The following is an 18,869-nucleotide window of genomic DNA, read 5'->3' as shown; positions in this document are numbered from 1 at the left end:
AGAGCATATGCTGAGTGGTGTCCATTTGTAGCCTCTATAGCAGCATCAAAACTACGATTATTATTGCATGTTAGTTTAAGCTACTAATAGTTTTAACTGTTTAGTGTATAAGATCTTCTTTCTTAAATGTATATGTGTGGTGCTGTATGTAGATGGTTTTTGCAATAAACGTTTTTCTATTCTATTCTATTCTACTGACCCCGCCCGACGTTGCTTAAATTCGGTCAAAAATCAGGTTTGTTGTATGGGAGCCCCACTTAAATCTTTATTTTATTCTGTTTTTAGTATTTGTTGTTATAGCGGCAACAGAAATACATCATCTGTGAAAATTTCAACTGTCTAGCTATCACGGTTCGTGAGATACAGCCTGGTGACAGACGGACGGACGGACGGACGGACGGACAGCGGAGTCTTAGTAATAGGGTCCCGTTTTTACCCTTTGGGTACGGAACCCTAAAAAAACGAACTATAGGCTAGGTGGCCGTTACACTAAGTAACTTTACAACAACGAAGTTAATTCTACGAGTGAGACTCATAAAGAAAATATAAACATTTTATTTTTCCATCTGACTGAGCGTATACACTTGGTTAGTAATCAAGATATCATTTTATACGAGCTCGCATGTTCACAAAAAAAATATGCGAACCTCATACGGAGTCACGAGTAAAAACTCTCCCCTAGAGATTATTTCGCCTACCGTTTTGTATTTTCTTATCTCCTGGTTCTGGTGGCCGGGAATGCAATGGCTTAAGTGAATCTATTTTGCATAACACGTATGGGCGCCTTTTCTACTTATATTTCCATGAATAAATAAAGAGATGAGTCTAGGAATTTTAAATGAGCATGCCCTCTGCAGGCGGAATGCGAACCAGTCTTTTACAAATTCTAAGGGAAGGCCAAAATAATATAAAAGGAATGTGTAAATTGCCACGTCTAGCTCGGATAATAGACCTTCATCCTTAAAACGTGAAATATTTAGTCCCTAAGCATTAAGTGACCTATTTTAATTGAGACATTAAATAAATACAGTCCAGACAAGATGAAATTCATTAGTAGAAGGTATGCTGAACATGGAAATTTTAAAATGGTTTACTTACTGTTAGTGAAAAACCAGAATTCCAAATTATTATTTTACGATCACGATAAAACAAAAAAGCGAACAGTATTATATCGCTGTTATCTATGAACACTTGCCATGCGTATAATCTAATAAGTTATTAAGAATTTACTTTATTGCCTGTTTAGGTATTTTTCGAATAAACTCGCACAGTACGTGCATTTTGACTAAATTTTGCATCTCAAGCGAAGGTCTCCATTTCACCTTGGTCAATTTTCCGTATAATTTCCAAAATGGCGGAGCCATGGCTCGCGTGGTCTACAGTCTCACATACTGCCGTATTCGAACTTCAAGATATTCACAAGAGACGACACGTACTAGATCCATTCTAGATACGTTATAGTTTAGATTTCAACTAGTTCTCTTTTGCAGCGCAATTCGGGCAACAAATGTCACTTTTACGTTAGATAGAGTTAGATATCTATTAGATGTGAATTGGATCTCTAAGCCATATCTTGTGGAAATCGTTCAAGAGTATCTCCAGAATCGCGCAAATGTCAAATTTGACAGGTTAGATCTTAAACTTATCGTTATCCTATCTTGGTGATGTCTAAAAGATATCTAACAGATGTCTATTTCAAAATCCGAATCGGGCCCATAGCCTAATCAAATATTAACCACAACCTTTTGTTCCAGCGAGTCGTATCCCCTAACGCCGCTACCGGACGAGGTGGGCGGCGGCGTGGTGACCGAGGGTCCGGCGCTGCTGCTGGCCACGTGGACGCCCAAGGGCCACGGGCTCATCACGGTCAAGGACTGCGACATCTACTACCGGCCCGCGCCGCGATCTTCAACTGGCTATCGCGTCACCGACACCGGCAAGCCTGGGACCATTTATAATGGCGTGCCGGATTGGTTGTACGAAGGTGAGTTTAGATTATAATATATGTACATTTTACTAGTCGGTACTTCGTAAGCGTCGTAATAGTACATTAATTGTCGAGGTTCGGAAGTAGCTACTTGCAGGCTGAGGATTCGTTTTAAACGGACGACCTTGGGAGTCCGTTTAATTGAATCCGAAGCCAGCAAGTAGCCTTCCAGCCGAGTCATATATAGTGCTTTTCTCAAAAATGGTGCAAGAAATAGAAATATTTTACAGAAGCAACGAACTAATTTTCACAAAAAAAAGTAAAACCATTAAAAAGATTTGTATTTGAGACACCTAAATAGTTGCGGTACCAAAATTATAATAATAAATGCTGATCATCTGTTTGGCTGTTTAATGGACCTATGCCTTCATTTGATATGGCCATTTAAAGTTTTAAAAAGTTTGGAACTCGTTAAATAATGGAATTTGTATGCAACATTGCAGTCCCGAAATCGAGACTGCAATGTTTTTAACTTTTTAATTTTTTGAATGACCATAAACTACGCACTTCGCGACCTATTTTTTAACCGGCAACGTCGACTTTGCCGTCCATTTTTGAGAAATAGTTGTGATGGGGTCACGTTCGCCGGGGCGGGCGTGGCCTCATACAACTCCCCAGTTCCAGACAGGAACCAGGGTTTCCTAGTTAGCTCAGAGGAGAGAGGGGTACAGGGTAGCTAATAGAAACACAGATGCAAAATGATAATCGACGGGCTTTTATGCCGGTTTATTGAATCTAAACTATTTAGGGCTTAAGGCTAGGTATCCTAGGCTAAGACGGCGCGGGGTGACTCCGTTAGTCACTACGGTACGCGATCCCTACGCTACACGCGATTTGGGATACTCGGGATCCCCAAAGGGTAAGGGGGATGAAGACGGATAGGTATACAGGACGATCCTGGATCTAGGGTGCCTACGCGGAAACCCCAGGCCGGCACAACCGAGACGCAGGACCGGGATAGGCGGGAAGCGGATCGGGTGCCTACGCGGAAACCCCAGGCCGGCACAACCGAGACGCAGGAACGGGATAGGGGGGAAGCAAAGGAACGGGTGCCTACGCGGTAACCCCAGGCCGGCACAACCGTGGGAGAGCCGTGCTCACAGCAGAAGGCGGCGAGGACGACTGCCGACGGTACGGACGCGCGCTCGCGCTTTTATAGTGGCTCGCGGGGTGCGGCGCGCGGAGTGGCGGGGGGCCGATCGTCGTGGGTGGTCTGCGCGGCGGTGAAGCGCGATGGCTTGGTGCGTCGCGTGGCGGTGAAGCGGGATGTTGTGTGCGCGCTGTTACAGCGCCATCACAGTCCCGTCACCCGTCTGGAGATTTTTACCTGTTGGGGAAAAATCACCGTCTTAGTACATGATGCCTTTTAATGTCCCCTTCCTTTATCCCCCTTTTTTTTTTTTTTTTTTTACTTTCTTTTTTTTTTGTTTTTTTTTTTTTAATGTAGACATCTATACTAAATGTATGTTTATATTTTTCCTCTTCATGCTATGTTTTCTCTTTTCCCTTATGGTTGCTTTCGGTGCTTTCATTTCTGTAGGTAAGTAATGTAGATACCGGTTGGTTTCTTTATTTTTGTTTTAATTTTTCCTCATTTTTGTATTTTGGCGTTGAGCCTTATGTCGCCTTATTAAGGTTGGTTTTTGTTCGGTCGTGTTGTATTTAGTTTTATTGTGTTTTTTAATTTTATTTTATGTCAGTTTAATAATGGTATGGTTTGATATCTTTTATATGGGCGGTTATGATCTTTGTTCTTCTCGTGTTATCCCGTAGTAGGTATATCACTGGTGATTTTTGTTGAAACACTACGTATGGTCCTAGGTATTTCGGTGCTAGTTTTGCGGAATAGTTGCGGTTTGCGTTTGATAGGGTGAAATTTCTTTTTAGTACAAGGTCGTTTACTTGGGGGGTCCACTGGCGTTTGTTTCCGTCGCAATACCCTTTTTGTTTTCCCGATGCTTGTTTTTGATTTTTACGTATGATATTGTATATTTCCTGTAGTTTGGCGAATCCTTGTACTTGTGGCGTCGGAAAATCGTTCTGGTCGTCGGAAAATTGTTTGTTATGCGGTAGTTCTGTGTTGTGTCGGGGTGGTTGTTTGTTTGCTTCCACATGTCCTTTCTTGAATAATTTTACTAGCGGTGCTGTTATCTCAGAGTAGTTTGGTATGAATTTGCGGTACCGGGATGTCATCCCTATGAAGGTTCTTACTTCTTTAGCGGTTTTCGGTGTGTTTTGGTTCGTGATTGCTCTGATTTTTTCTTGGTTCATCTTGATGCCTTGTCTTGTTACTGTGTGTCCCAGGTATTCGATTTCTGTCTTGGCGAACTCGCATTTGTCCCTGTTTATGCGTAGACCTGCCTCTCTTCTCCTTTTAAATACTTCTTGTAGGTGTTTGATGTGATCCTGGAATATCGGGCTGTGTGATCTTTCGATTACTCCCTGTTGTAGCATCTCGTTTACTTTCTTGTTAATAATTTCTTGTTGTTTCGGGTTTCTCGGATAGTATCTTTGTTTTACAGGTTCTGTGTGTTTCAGTTTTATTTTATGTTGTACCCAGGTGTTCCCTTTTGGGCTTTTTTGGCAGAGCTCGAACTGTTGTTGTAGCATTTCTTGCAGTTGTGCCTGTTCCACTTCTGTGAGTGGGTGGTCTGGTGGCTGCTGCGCGGAGTCTAAGTTTGTGGACGTCTGGCGTTGCTCTTCTGGCTGTGTTTCGTGTGTCTCCTCTTTGTTCTCTGCGGCTTTTCCGTTTTCGCCTCCTCCGGTCTTCTTGTGTTCTTTCCGTGTACTCTTTCCATCGTGTTCTTCGGGTTCTTGGTCTCCTCCTGGCCATTTTATGGACATTCCGACTCGCTTCAGGATGTCCATGCCTATTATGATGTCCGTTGCTGCCGGTAGCACTCTTAGCCAATGTTTTATCGTTACTTCATTGATTTTGAGGTTAACAAGTAGGTTATTGTGGGCTCGGGTGCGGGTTCCATTCGCTAGAATTATTTCTCTTGTTTTTACCTTGTCTTGGTACGCGATGTGTTTGCATTCGTTGTACACCTGTTGGTTAATGTAGGAGTTGGTCGAGCCTGTGTCTATGACGCCTCGGTATGGTTTTCCCATTATCTGTATATCTACATACAGGCGATTGTCATTCGGTTGTGGGCTGTTTGCTGCTCCCAGTTTTTCGTAACCTTTCCTGGTTGTTTTCCTGCAGCAGGCCCTGCTGAGCACCCCCAGCTTTCCACACTGGCTGCAAAATATCTGGCGTCTGCCTCTGCATTCGTCTGCGTTGTGGCCTGGCTTCCCACAGGACCAGCAACTGGTTTTGGAATCATATCTCGGATGCACTGTTTGGCTCGTACTGTCTCGCTGTTCGGGTTTCGGTCTCTGGTCGCTGTGTCGTCCGTTGGTCCTACCTTCGGTCGTGTGTTCCGGTTTTTCCTCATCTCTCCACTTTCCATATTCGGTGGTTTGCCGCCACGTTTCTGGTGATGACATGGTGTCGTCCGTAGATGTTGTTATATTTTCATACTCCTTTCCTAACTTTAATAGTTCCGGTAGGGTCTTGTAGTCTTGTTTTTTGATGTATAGTTTGTAGTTACGTAGCATATTCTCATGGATGCGGTGTAATTTTTCTGATTCGTCAAGGTTCCCGTACCTGCGTACTAGCGTCTGTATGTCTGTGACATAGTCGGTGAATTTTTCTCGGACCCTCTGTTTTCTTGCTATGATCGTGGCCATTAAGTCTTCTTCGTAGTTGATTGGGTAGTAATACTGTTTAAATACCTTTAGGAATTGATCCCAATTGCTCCAGGTTTCCGAGTTGTTCCTGTACCATAATAGTGCTCTGCCTTGCAGGATGCGTGGTAAGGCGGGTAGTATGTCTTCCTTCTCGACGTTACTGGCGTTAATGAGTTCCTCCAGTCTCTCTATGAATTCAACGGCGTCGTCTGTGGTCCTAAATGACAGGTTCCACTCTTTTAGTAACTTAGTTATTACCTTGGCTTTGTCTTCTGCCATGTTTTCTTCTTTCAGGATGTCTGCTAGGCCTTTTCGTATCTCCTCCACGGTTAGACCCTCGGTCGGGATGTCTCACTTCGTAGCTTCTTGTATTAATTGGGGCTTCTTTAGCCGGTATATCCAACTTGTAGGCATTTGCTGTACCTACCGGTATGGTTGCCAGGTACCTGATGTCGTTACCTGCAGTCTGGTGCCTTCTGGGCTTCTGGTGCCTGCATATACAGGCCGGTTGTAATGTTCGGACGGGTAGCTGTACGGGCGGGTACCTGAACGGGCGGGTGGGGCGCAATATCTCCCCTGAAATAAACTTGTTAAAGGCACATTTAAGGGCCCTACGGTACAAAAATTTATTTATTTATTTATTCCTGTCCCTCTCGAGCACCGGTTCCTTCCAGGATACCGTTTAGACTCCTACGTGAGTTATTTCGTTGGGCGCCAGATGTGATGGGGTCACGTTCGCCGGGGCGGGCGTGGCCTCATACAACTCCCCAGTTCCAGACAGGAACTAGGGTTTCCTAGTTAGCTCAGAGGAGAGAGGGGTACAGGGTAGCTAATAGAAACACAGATGCAAAATGATAATCGACGGGCTTTTATGCCGGTTTATTGAATCCAAACTATTTAGGGCTTAAGGCTAGGTATCCTAGGCTAAGACGGCGCGGGGTGACTCCGTTAGTCACTACGGTACGCGATCCCTACGCTACACGCGATTTGGGATACTCGGGATCCCCAAAGGGTAAGGGGGATGAAGACGGATAGGTATACAGGACGATCCTGGATCTAGGGTGCCTACGCGGAAACCCCAGGCCGGCACAACCGAGACGCAGGACCGGGATAGGCGGGAAGCGGATCGGGTGCCTACGCGGAAACCCCAGGCCGGCACAACCGAGACGCAGGAACGGGATAGGGGGGAAGCAAAGGAACGGGTGCCTACGCGGTAACCCCAGGCCGGCACAACCGTGGGAGAGCCGTGCTCACAGCAGAAGGCGGCGAGGACGACTGCCGACGGTACGGACGCGCGCTCGCGCTTTTATAGTGGCTCGCGGGGTGCGGCGCGCGGAGTGGCGGGGGGCCGATCGTCGTGGGTGGTCTGCGCGGCGGTGAAGCGCGATGGCTTGGTGCGTCGCGTGGCGGTGAAGCGGGATGTTGTGTGCGCGCTGTTACAGCGCCATCACATAGTTATTTGTACAACAAGAGATCAAAGTTTGATATTTCTTCGAGTGCTTATTTTGAGTCCCGTGCAAGCGAAAGATTCTATACTAGATTCACGAGCGTAGCGAGTAAATCTAATTTAGAATCTTGAGCGTAGTAAGGGACTCAAAAGCGCACGAGATGTAAATAACTTTGATCTCGTGTAGTTCACAAAACTTTTCACCTCAGCAGTGAAAACATATTAGAGAACCCGAAAAATGTATTCCTTCTTCATCACTTACCTCTATTCACTCATGTTTTCTTAAGATATACCAACAATTAAGTTTTCACCTCAGCAGCTCGAACAAGGGTACTTTGCTACTTAAAAACAGTGAGCAAAATCGCATTTTGCTCATTTTGTCTCACTCAGTGAGCAAAATGCGATTTTGCTCACTGTTTTTAAGTAGCAAAGTACCCTTGTTCGAGCTGCTGAGGTGAAAAAGTTATTAAACTGGCTTTATTATTTTATTTTAGAAGTTTGTATATCGAAGCAATCAATTAGGTACAATCTCTTAGTGAATATAAATAATATCCATAATCTCTTAATTGGCTCAACAATTAAAGAAGATCGATAATTTTGCTCACAGAGTTTATCTGCTAAACCATTCTTTAAATAAATCTCCTTAAAACTGGCTCCACTAAACTACTTATCATAAAACTTACCCGTATAAATAAAGAAAACTTGGCTCCACGTTCTGCGATAACTAACTCCCGCGTATGGCACTCCTCCAAGAGGCCAGCCGAGATACCAGGGTTACATAAATTGCACCAATTTTAAATTCGATTCGGATCGGAACAGTATAACGAGCACGCGTGGCTCAACTGCCTTGGATGCTCCGAATTTCAAGAAGTTTTTCTCAAAATGTTAAATTTTGCGGTACATATTATGTGGGGAAATGGGAGAGAAAATTAATTCTAATGTCAGTTCCATGCACAGTTAATTAGTTAATTAACTTCCAACGTTTTTGTCGATTAGTGTTAGTTCAAAACTCTAAAGACACTATATTGGACTAGTCTAGCTAACTTCTGCAAGTTAATTATCAGCCAGTAAGTTTTCAACTGCCAACGTTCGATTTCAGCAAACTTTTAAACTCCGCGTGTGACTTAGGTTGGTAACCAAAAGAAAAGTTTGGGAACAGAAAGTTCAACTAGCGATGTTTTGCCAACAATAATAAACTTTAATAATGTGATCATTTTTGGTAGAGCGTAAAGCGACTGATTGAACGCATAATTCGTAAAATCTTGTCTCTAAAGGACATTAGGAGTCGATTTTGGTTTAACAGTTGGATATGATTTTCATGTTGATCATGAATCGTGTCAAATCAATCGTGTCGTGTCTAATAAATGCAAGCGAAATTCCTGATTGAATTTTGTCAGCATCAAGAAAATATTTAGCCCAATCAACGCGTTAAACATAAACATAATCGGCCTGTAGCTTTATTATGACAAACTGCCGCTATATTCTTAAAGAACGTTATTTAGGATATTTCATCGGCCTCTTGCGAGGTGTTTTGTTTTAATTTGGCCGGGGGCGCGAGATCGTTCCGTGCCGCCGCGCCGGTTGTAAATGAGCGCTACCTGCCTAATGACTCGTCTACCTTCGCCGGAATCTGTGCGCCTGGTAACTTCATCTTGCAGCAGATTGTCTATAAAAGGTTCTTGTGAAAATTACTCCATTTTCACCATTTTGCTTGGCACCTCTGTTCGTGCAATGCAAAACAAAATGTTGGGACGTACAGTAAACTGCAGAGTTAAGTGACACAAGTGACATAAACAATTGTTTGCAGGGAGGGTCACTTAACTCTGAAGCTTACTGTACTATTAAAAACTAATCATCATATCGAATTTTAGACGCTGAATCCAGACTTCAAATTACAGCCGTATTCGAACAATAAGATAAAACGTTTCTTTTCTTTAAACAAAAACGTCACTTTTGACACTTGTTTGACACTGACATATCCGATCCATATCGTTTCAATATCTAATATTTGACGTATCTTATTGTTCGAATACGGCTGTTAGTTAAAATTGGTGGTAGTAAGCTTCTGCACCATTAATATTTACTTCCACAGATTCTACCTCCATTACCGGGATTGTGTTCACAACTGAACATAAATAAGTGATATATTATACGACAGTATTTTGTAATTTGTCACGGCATGCCTACTCAAGTACTCAGTTATATTATGTATGGATTTCCAATGTTAACTGGTAATGCTGTAATAAAATTCTCCCTCACAGTTATACGAGTATTCGACTTTGCTGGCAGTAGGGCGTTCTTACATTATTTCTTGTGATTTATAGTCATGTACTGCTCCCCAGGTAGATACTAAAACTTTTTGTCTGTGTAATAAATATGCAAGATTCTACATACCATAAAAAACGACACTATGAAATATTTTCTTTCGAGCTATACTAAATCTCGGGCGCAATAGATCGTAAGAGAACCTGTCAGATATTCCTACACATTATATAATTTTCAATAGCCTGTGCTAATGTACAGGTTCGTTTCGTTGTAGCGGCATGACGATGCGTTTCATTTATACAACTCTGTTTGTATATAAAAGGGCTTAAATGCCTTGAATTTGTAAGCATATGGGCTTTTTGTGAACAAGTGATATCGGGAAACTGGTGCTGGCAGTTTGAAGGCTGTCTTGTAATGATACGAACCCTTTTTGTTGCCAACCGCTGGAGTTTTCCTGCAGACTCTTTCAATACATATCCATTTACACGTGTTTTTCAACAAATCTGTTTATAATAATTAAAAAACTATTAAAATAATCTTTATTTTTGAAATTGTTAAAGAACCTTCAGTCCGCGGTTAACTTTCAGTCTGCATTCCGACTTCGATTATCAAAATAACGCAAAGTAGAATTATTAGTATTATTACGGACCAGTTGGCCGCAGGAGCGTATTCCTAAAACGAATATAATAAAATTGAAAAAAGAAATGAAATGTCACCGAAACATTTCCTGGCATTGTTTTTACCCAAAAAAATATTCAAGTTCAAATGACCTTCAATAGGTTCTTATTTTAAGGAGTGTAATACGAATCCTGTTTTCTGAAAAAACGCTCAGCAATATCCTACAGAACACTGGTTGCGCTGCCAGACTCTATCTTGTGTCGATTTTGTACCATCCAATTCGCATCTTCAGTGCCGTTATATTGAAAAAGATTGCGGAATTGATAATATCGAATTTCAAACTGCTGTAGATGAAACTTGGAATAGACTTCTTTCGTTTCAGTGGCTTTTTCGTACCATCTCTTTCGGAATAACGAGTACTTTGTAAATAGCTTGTGTAAGTTGTAACTTTATGAGTTTTATGACTTCCAACGATTCGGATTCGAACTTTTGCCTTTTTGAGTGCAGAAACAGATTCTGCAACTATGCATCTACCAAAGCCATCGGTGTATTAAAATATTTCAGACAATTACTAAGAAAGATTTAGACTTACAGCAGTATTCGAACAATAAGATACGTAAATATTGAAACGATATGGATCGGATATGTCAGTGTCAAAGAAGTGTTTCGAATACGGCTGTTTTTGTCAGGTTTAAATTCAATTTCGTATTTACTCAATTTTTACTACAAAATCTAAATGAAAATTAAATTTTCCAGACCAGTAGAGACTGAAATAGTAGTAGCATAGTGTAGCACAGTACACTGTTTTAAAGCCGTGCAAGTTGTTGCCACTTAATAAACTGTGACGTTAACATTTTACGGCACAGAGTCGAGTCATGAGATTTAATAACATAACCTGAAAGCAGAAAATTTATGGTCCCTTACTTTTGAAAATACAATCACATTTGCGAGTTTATATAGCCACTTTACTAATGGTAATTGGTATTGCAGTCGTTTTACCACATTTTAAGTAATCTGGCTGGCTCTACTATTTATAAACATGCCTATTTAAAAGAATGATTTGGTAAATTTAATTCGTAAAACCCTCCTTTTATGAAATCGTTTAAAAAAATGTAGTTTCGTGCTTGTCTTTCGACGTAAACAGAAGAAGTAAGTTCTCTTTCTTCATACTTATCTCATTTTTTACTAATATCGCAGAATTAATGCATTGCATTAGCAAATAGTCTGACCAAGCATTAATAAAATATGAAGATGCGCTTTAGTGAAAATGAGATTAGGGTACGTGCACCAACATGTTTCCTTCGCTCAGATGCACTTGCACCGGATGACCTCGGTGCACCGATAGCAGCAAAACCTTTATAAAATCTAACAGCTTTTCCTGCCATCGCCGCAGTCTCGGCGCAAACTCACTCGGGCGCAAAGCTTTTTGTGCACCAGCTTTTATACGTTTTTCTATGAAAGCTAATGAGCCAGCGGAGCTTGTAACATATGAAGGCTTTCATAGCGTGTGCCTTGTTCTTTCGGAGCACCTCTCAATACAGCCCGAATGAGTATTTTTAATGTAAATACTTAAATAAACGGAAATATCTACGAATACCTACACTTAGCTTGATTGAATGTTTTGCTGTAGCATCCATTCAACGAACAACCTTTAGGTGATTCGATAATAAATAATAATAATACTTAAAAGAAGTGAAGCTACTGTGGCTGAAAGCTATACAATAAATAATAACATTTACAAATACATTCGAAAAACCTTGCCCTTTCTGCTTCGTCCGTCGGGAAACAATATAAAATAACTATCCCATAAGCTGAAGTTATTTATCACTCCTCGCGTTCGATAATCTCTTGCCGGATGTCGCGAGTCGAGTCGCTTCCCGCGTGACACACGGCCTGCCGAGTTAGATGCCTAATGCTCTTTGTCACTGCTGCACTCCCAGTAATCTTTGTGATTTATCTAGAAAATTGTATCTTTATCTTGAAACGTAGCTAGCTTGGCTTTTCTCTAAGTCTTTGTTGTTATTTTAAATTGAATATGGTAAGTAGTAATTAAATGATTTCAGTCAAGGTGCTATTATTATTCTAGTCCAAGAACTGAAGTCAGGCAACTCTCGTCACCGTTGTCGGCCTCGATAGCTCTGCGAATTATAATGTTTGTGAATATCACAATGTATCGCTAAAAACCTGTATGTGTCTACTAATAGAGCTACAATTTAGGTAATTTCTTACTATGTTTTATTTATTGAGTTGACTACCTAAACTTTAATCGTGCTCCTAAAGAGAAAAATCCCGTGTGTAACGGAAAGATACCTATAGGTACCACAACCTCGCAACGTCTGCCATTTATAACGGAGGCCCATTTAAATGATAATTTTTCATCACTTAGACTTTTTTTGAAGTTAATAAACCATTGTCCCGACACGATCTGTTAGGCGCTGGGTTTTTATCCGCAAGATATTACACTTAAATTTTCAGAATATCCATTGTTCGAAGTTCATATCGATTCCATCAAATTCTCCAATAGAGCTTTGTATAAAAAAGTTATTGTCTTCACGGGATTGTAGTCATGAGTAAACTTGAAAGCACGATTTTCGATCCTTTCTGATGTATATTCATTGTATTTCTGTAAAGATATTGAAGGCAATATTACAACGTTGTGAACTATTACGACTGGCCGGTGAATAAAATCACTGTCAACTGGACAATGATAAGCTTGAGAATAGACATTAGGTAGAACTAAGCTTTTGAGGCATCTTAAAATGTATCTTAACGTATTTATTTACCTTAAAGTAGCGTACGATAGTTTGCTACTGATCATTTCACTGAAATAATGGTAATATATTTAAGACTATGAAGAGATACAAAATCTAGCTTTGTTGACAATTAAATCAATAACAATTCAAATCATATATCACGGTTGATAATAAGCGCTTATATACTGTGATGCCATACTTATGAGTAAACATGCTTCTTGTTAATTAATTAGATCCTTTAAGAAGATAACGCATAATAGCTTCGTCAACCAAGCGAACTTATTTTACTATATATAAAATAGATGTATATGCAAACCTTGAATATGGAAAGTTTATTTCCACTACTAACTATACGGAGAGCAGAACCAACGAAGAGGAAACGCGAGCCGACAGTAAACACATTAACGATAGTCGCAGCCCGAAGAGTCGCTCGCGTTACATTAGCCGAACCGGAGACAAGCAATAGTAGTTACTGTTAATCTCCATACCAAACCGCGTAGACACCGTCAACATTGTTATTATATGGCGTTATTAGAAACGCAACGCCGCCGTGGATAGGTAGAAAACGAGACGAATCTTAGTCATCTTTAGTTGTCATTATAATCAGAGATAATCCAGTAACTTTATGCATTTAGCGTTTGCGTCAAATACGGTAGTTTTGATTTTTTGCAGACTTGTTTATGATGAATAATCCATTCCAATCCAATCCAAGTTTGAGACCTCGAGCGCCGAACGCAACTTTGTTTAGTTTGTGATAGTACCTTCTCAAGAAGTTTTTAATGTAGACTAAATTTGCTACAATAAGAGATTAGAATTGTCTCTGTAGATCTAATAATGCACTACATCTGTAAATACCACAGGGAATTGGATGTGATTGAAATTTCTTGATTATTTGGACATGCCCAAATGTTGCCATCAGGAAACCAAATGTAGTTGTTTTGTCATAAGGAAAGGCATAAAGATAACGATTCTATTCTATGGGTCTACGCTTTGTTAAGCAATCCCATATTTATTCACGAAATATTTTTTGGCGGCTTCTTCAATAACATCCGTCCTATCCGTCGCGTTGTCGCCTGTGCTGTGTAAAGTTTAGTAAGTAAGTTTAGTGAAGACAGTCGATATAGACGTAACAACATACCTATAGAATCTGCAAGAAAAACAAGCTAATGTCTTCCCTGTATATATACTTGGTCTAGATACTTGAATGTATTTCATCATATACCCTGTTCAGTGTTCTTCTCTTCAGTCAGGAAAGGCCAGTAGGGCTAGATGGTCGCGCCTTTATCGCCTGTCACCATTGTCACGTTCTAATAAGTTGTAAGTGCGAAAGTGACGCATAACACGACAGGCGATAAAAACGCGTCCATGCTATCCGTGCAGCACTATTTTGTAACATCAAGTGGCCAGAAGTGGCCTGTAATTGAATGTGTCTGACCGTACCGAGTCTACCAGGACGTCAATTCTAATTTGTAAAATCTTAACTTAATATTAGGTACATGACTAACAGTGCGCAAGGCACCAAGGAGCAGAAGCGAGTGTACACTGCGGGTAATGTCAAATCGTCATCAAATCATGTTGATATTTTTATAATTCTAATCGGTTTCTGAGACAGTAGCTAAGCGACAAGATGATACACTCCATTACATTACACTTACATCACTTTAGGTGAATGACCGAGAGATGTAGGTTAGCAGCTGCTAATATTATTAGTATCATCTCACGAGACAGACGACACACAGGGTGAATGAAGGTTGATGTGATTAGAATATTCGATCATGATTATGTACTAATATATTTCTACAACGAATAGACACTGGAATTTCTTATCAACTAAAACTTGGTTGTCAATTTGGGTTTTAAAGTAGAAAAGGGGAGCAAAAGTTCAATAAATAAAATATGACTTGTTCCGATTTCTATAAAACTTGGTAAAAGCGTAGCAGGATTAAATAATTGACGTGTAATTCAAGTTTCAACGTTATGCTGTGTTTTTCTGTATTCAAAAAAACTAAAGAAAAACAACTCATAAAACCAAAAATACTTCACTTTAGACTGTGGAAGCAATAATTAATTAATATTTCTGAAATGCCTTGGCAAAAATTAATTTAGAATTCATTTCCTAAACAAAGAAACAAGATACTTCAATTCCATTACCTTTTTGAGGGATACAAAATAAGCCAAGAAACGCAATATTTTCACAAAACAAGGTATTATGAAATGTGATGAGAGGAAAAAGAACCGAATTATTTAAATTAATTATTATAATTAAAGTTGTATGGAGTGTACCCCTTCTATCCTCGAATGTACCCAACCCTGTTTGTGCTCGGAATGGTGGGATATAACCAGCTAGAGGTTAGAAGGGAATTGGCACTAGCCTCTTATATATTTCAGTTAGTGCGAGGAAAGATCAGTAACCCAGAGTTACTAGAGACAATAGGTGTTTATGCGCCGCCACGGTACGTGTGGCGGAGGCGCAGACCGCCTCTGCTGGCCGAGCCGCACGCGCGCACCGGATTGATGCACACGGCCCCTTGGACGAGAGCCCTGCGCACATTTAACCAAGTTGCCAATTGAACTGACGTATTTTATTGTTCTGAAAGTGAATTTGTAAAGGTTCTTCGATCAACACGGGCTTCCGACACGTCGGAAGGGATAGGCCCAAGCGATATCTTGACATTCAAATCATTCTGCCATTTTTCGCGGGGGGGAACGTGCACACAGTCGCACTTCTCACACACTTACATACAAAATCCAATCTGTAATGACGACACAAATACATAGAAAATGACACCCTACACAGACAAATCTTGCACACCTCGATCTGTTTTTGTGTACGGACGAGTCACAAGTGTCACAACACGCACACTAACACATTTTCGTCAAGAGATGAGAAGTCGGATTTGTCGCTCGAACGATCCGCATTTTGTACTGGGCGAGAAAAATCGATAAATCTAACAATTACATGAAACTAAAATATAATCATTGTGTTTAAATGTAATTAAACGTATGATATGTAAAAAAAATATTACATGTGAAATGTAACACCTTCTTTTTGTAAATTTGATGTCCCCGACCTCTTTTTACAACAAAAAACCGAGCAATTGGCATTTTTTCTGCTGCTGTGTTCACTAGCGCGTCTGGACTCGGTCTAGTTTAAAATCCGAGCGCAACTAGTTTTGTTACCCGCGCTAGATCAGTTGATCTTGTACCTAGGCAGAGGGGAAATAGTGCGAATGCCGCGTCCCTTCCGTGTTGGTCGAAGTAAAGGTTACATTGTTTGTGTTGTGTTATTCTTAGTTATAGTAATTATAGTATATACCTAGTTTATAAGTAATTAGCTCTTAATGTTAATAGCCTGCCTTAACTATCGCATTGGGAAACTGTTAAGATAGCTGTAAGATTTATTAAATAAATAAATAAAATAAATAAATACCTACAGACTAAAAAGAGAAATAGGGCAAGTATATTAAGTTATGTGATTGACTCCTAAATTTTCAAGTGTCTAAATGTACTGCATTTTTGACACAAAATGCATTGGTATTCGATAAAAAAAAAATTAGTTCTCATCTCTAGTTATTGATACGATTATTAATTATTAAAATTTGAACAAGAAACTTCAAACAAAACTTGTAATAACTAGAAACATGTAGTTTATCAAACCTAATCAGTGTATTCACCCTGTGAATAAAAGCGGTTCGGTTGGCATTGCGTGCATTGACGCAGATGCAGCCGACTGCACGCTGACGCCGCGCCGCGCTAACATTAGAACACATGCACATGCACATTTGCTACTTCACCAGACCAGGACGCGTAGCCAACACGCCAATCGCTTACGCTCCGTAGCGATCGAAACGCAACTGTCACTGTCGCACTAATATGAAAGGGTTATAGAGACACAAAGCGATTCGATGGCGAAGCGATAGCGATTGTCATTTTGGCTAGACCGGCTGGCCCCGTCATAGACTAGGAATCCTCTAGACGGAGTTTAGAGCAATTATTTTATGAAACCGATGCTGCCAAAAATACGGGAGTGCGGGGGGACGAGGTGAGCGAATCCCGTGCCGTGATTGGTCCGTTCAAAGACACGGACCAATCGCAGCACGGGATTGACTCGAAGATGGAGTAAAACTACCGTATAAGTGGCAGAGGGGGTAGCGTTACTATGCTCAGTCTAGAGGATGTCTAGTCTGTGGGCCCCGTAGACAACATGCCAATCGCTTACGCTCCGTAGCGAACGAAACGCAACTGTCACTGTCACACTAATATGGAAGAGTGATAGAGAGACATAAAGCGATTCGATGGCGAAGCGCAAGCGATTGTCACCTTGGCTAGGCCGCCTGGACAATGGCCTTGGCCGATTTAATATCGTTAGTGTGACTTTATTTTCAACACGAGGAGTCGCAGTCACCGGTGATAAGCGTTGCGCTAGCTCTGTAGCCATCGACGGCGATGCGAGACCCCGTAAACCCACAAGCGCCGCAACAAACATCTACAACAGATGCTGTGGCCAATGATGAGGACTTTTCTTTTTAGCGTATGTAATAAATTATCAATGACATATGTAACTCCGTATAAGATTAATAAAGTCTAAGGAAAAAACGTGCCTCGGAAATCAAGAAAAAGTCATTCTCGGACAGATGGCGCACACACCTTTGGCCTATGCTCGGCTAGATGGCGTTGACGACACCGTTTCATATTTAACAATTTTAACACATAGGTATCAGTGAAAGAACATGGGTCGAAATGATATAAAAATAATAAAATAATTTATCCATATAGGTATAAACATTTTTTGATAGTTTAATACATTTTCATTTTGAGTTTTAATCGTGTGTCGATAGATGGCAGTAAATTTACTGTAACTACAAAATTTACTATGACAGGACCCCTCTATACCATCTATTCTCTTTGGTATTATGTAGCAGCAGCTAAATCCGATACGCCTGCACTTGAGCCCGATTCAGAATTAGCAAATTATGATTTTTAGGGTTCCGTACCCAAAGGGTAAAAACGGGACCCTATTACTAAGACTCCGCTGTCCGTCCGTCCGTCTGTCACCAGGCTGTATCTCACGAACCGTGATAGATAGACAGTTGAAATTTTCACAGATGATGTATTTCTGTTGCCGCTATAACAACAAATACTAAAAACAGAATAAAATAAAGATTTAAGTGGGGCTCCCATACAACAAACGTGATTTTGACCGAAGTTAAGCAACGTCGGGCGGGGTCAATACTTGGATGGGTGACCGTTTTCTTGCTTGTTTTGCTCTATTTTTTGTTGATGGTGCGGAACCCTCCGTGCGCGAGTCCGACTCGCACTTGGCCGGTTTTTTATACGAAGATTTTGCTTTTGGTGATTGGCGCGCATCTCATGCGCGGTTTCCCTTTATTTCGCATGCACCAATTAGCGTGAGCGATCCTCAAGGTAGTATCAAAACCAGCTTAAAACCATAAAATGTTCTTAAATCTGAATCGGGCATATCCAAGATTTTCTCCAGAAGAAAGTTGTTTTCAGATCATCAGCATATTTAATGCCATTATTATGCAAGCCTTTATTCACTTATCTTGTAATTAAAGCAAACACTAACGATTTATTTGGTCAGTTTTAACGTCGGTCTAACTAATCAAATATCCATTAGCAAAAAAATATTATCGTAGAGTTATAATTACTAAATATTCTTAATAAAATAAATTTGACTTGATGAGAGTATCCAATATCATATTAAACTATTTGTTCTGGTCACTTCATATACATAACTACATTAGTACTTAGTACTACTTCACAATACACATTCTCTTTGTTTAATATATTACGTGAATGCAGATTGCCATCTGTTTCTCGTATTATTATTTGAGTTCAAGTATTCTGAAATGTGTGCAGTAATAAATTATGTTATTGTTATTGTTATGACTCGTATTACCCGCACTTCTGTTGTTATTGCTCAGAATTGCGTTGCGTCCGGACTTTACTGAAAATAGGTTTTCTTGGTATAATCCTGCCTTGGAAATGCCAACTGAGAAGTTATATCGCAATAGGTTATTTGACTTTACTTGTTGTGAATTTTATG

General features: G+C 40.5%; 1 protein-coding gene across 2 annotated transcripts in view; it reads left to right on the top strand.

The window, feature by feature from the left end:
• The window catches only part of LOC134658021 (dipeptidyl aminopeptidase-like protein 6), a 205,773-nt gene that overhangs the window by 169,295 nt on the left and 17,609 nt on the right, over window positions 1–18,869 (top strand). For both annotated transcript variants that reach the window (XM_063513622.1, XM_063513621.1), the window contains exon 6: window positions 1,755–1,984. In XM_063513622.1, the coding sequence (XP_063369692.1) occupies window positions 1,755–1,984 (230 nt within the window). The remainder of the gene's footprint in view (window positions 1–1,754; window positions 1,985–18,869) is intronic.

The sequence above is a fragment of the Cydia amplana genome, chromosome 21 (assembly GCF_948474715.1).
Source record: "Cydia amplana chromosome 21, ilCydAmpl1.1, whole genome shotgun sequence".
Lineage (NCBI taxonomy): Eukaryota > Metazoa > Arthropoda > Insecta > Lepidoptera > Tortricidae > Cydia > Cydia amplana.
The sequence above is the reverse complement of the archived record's forward strand: the minus strand, read 5'-3'. Positions and strand labels throughout refer to the sequence as shown.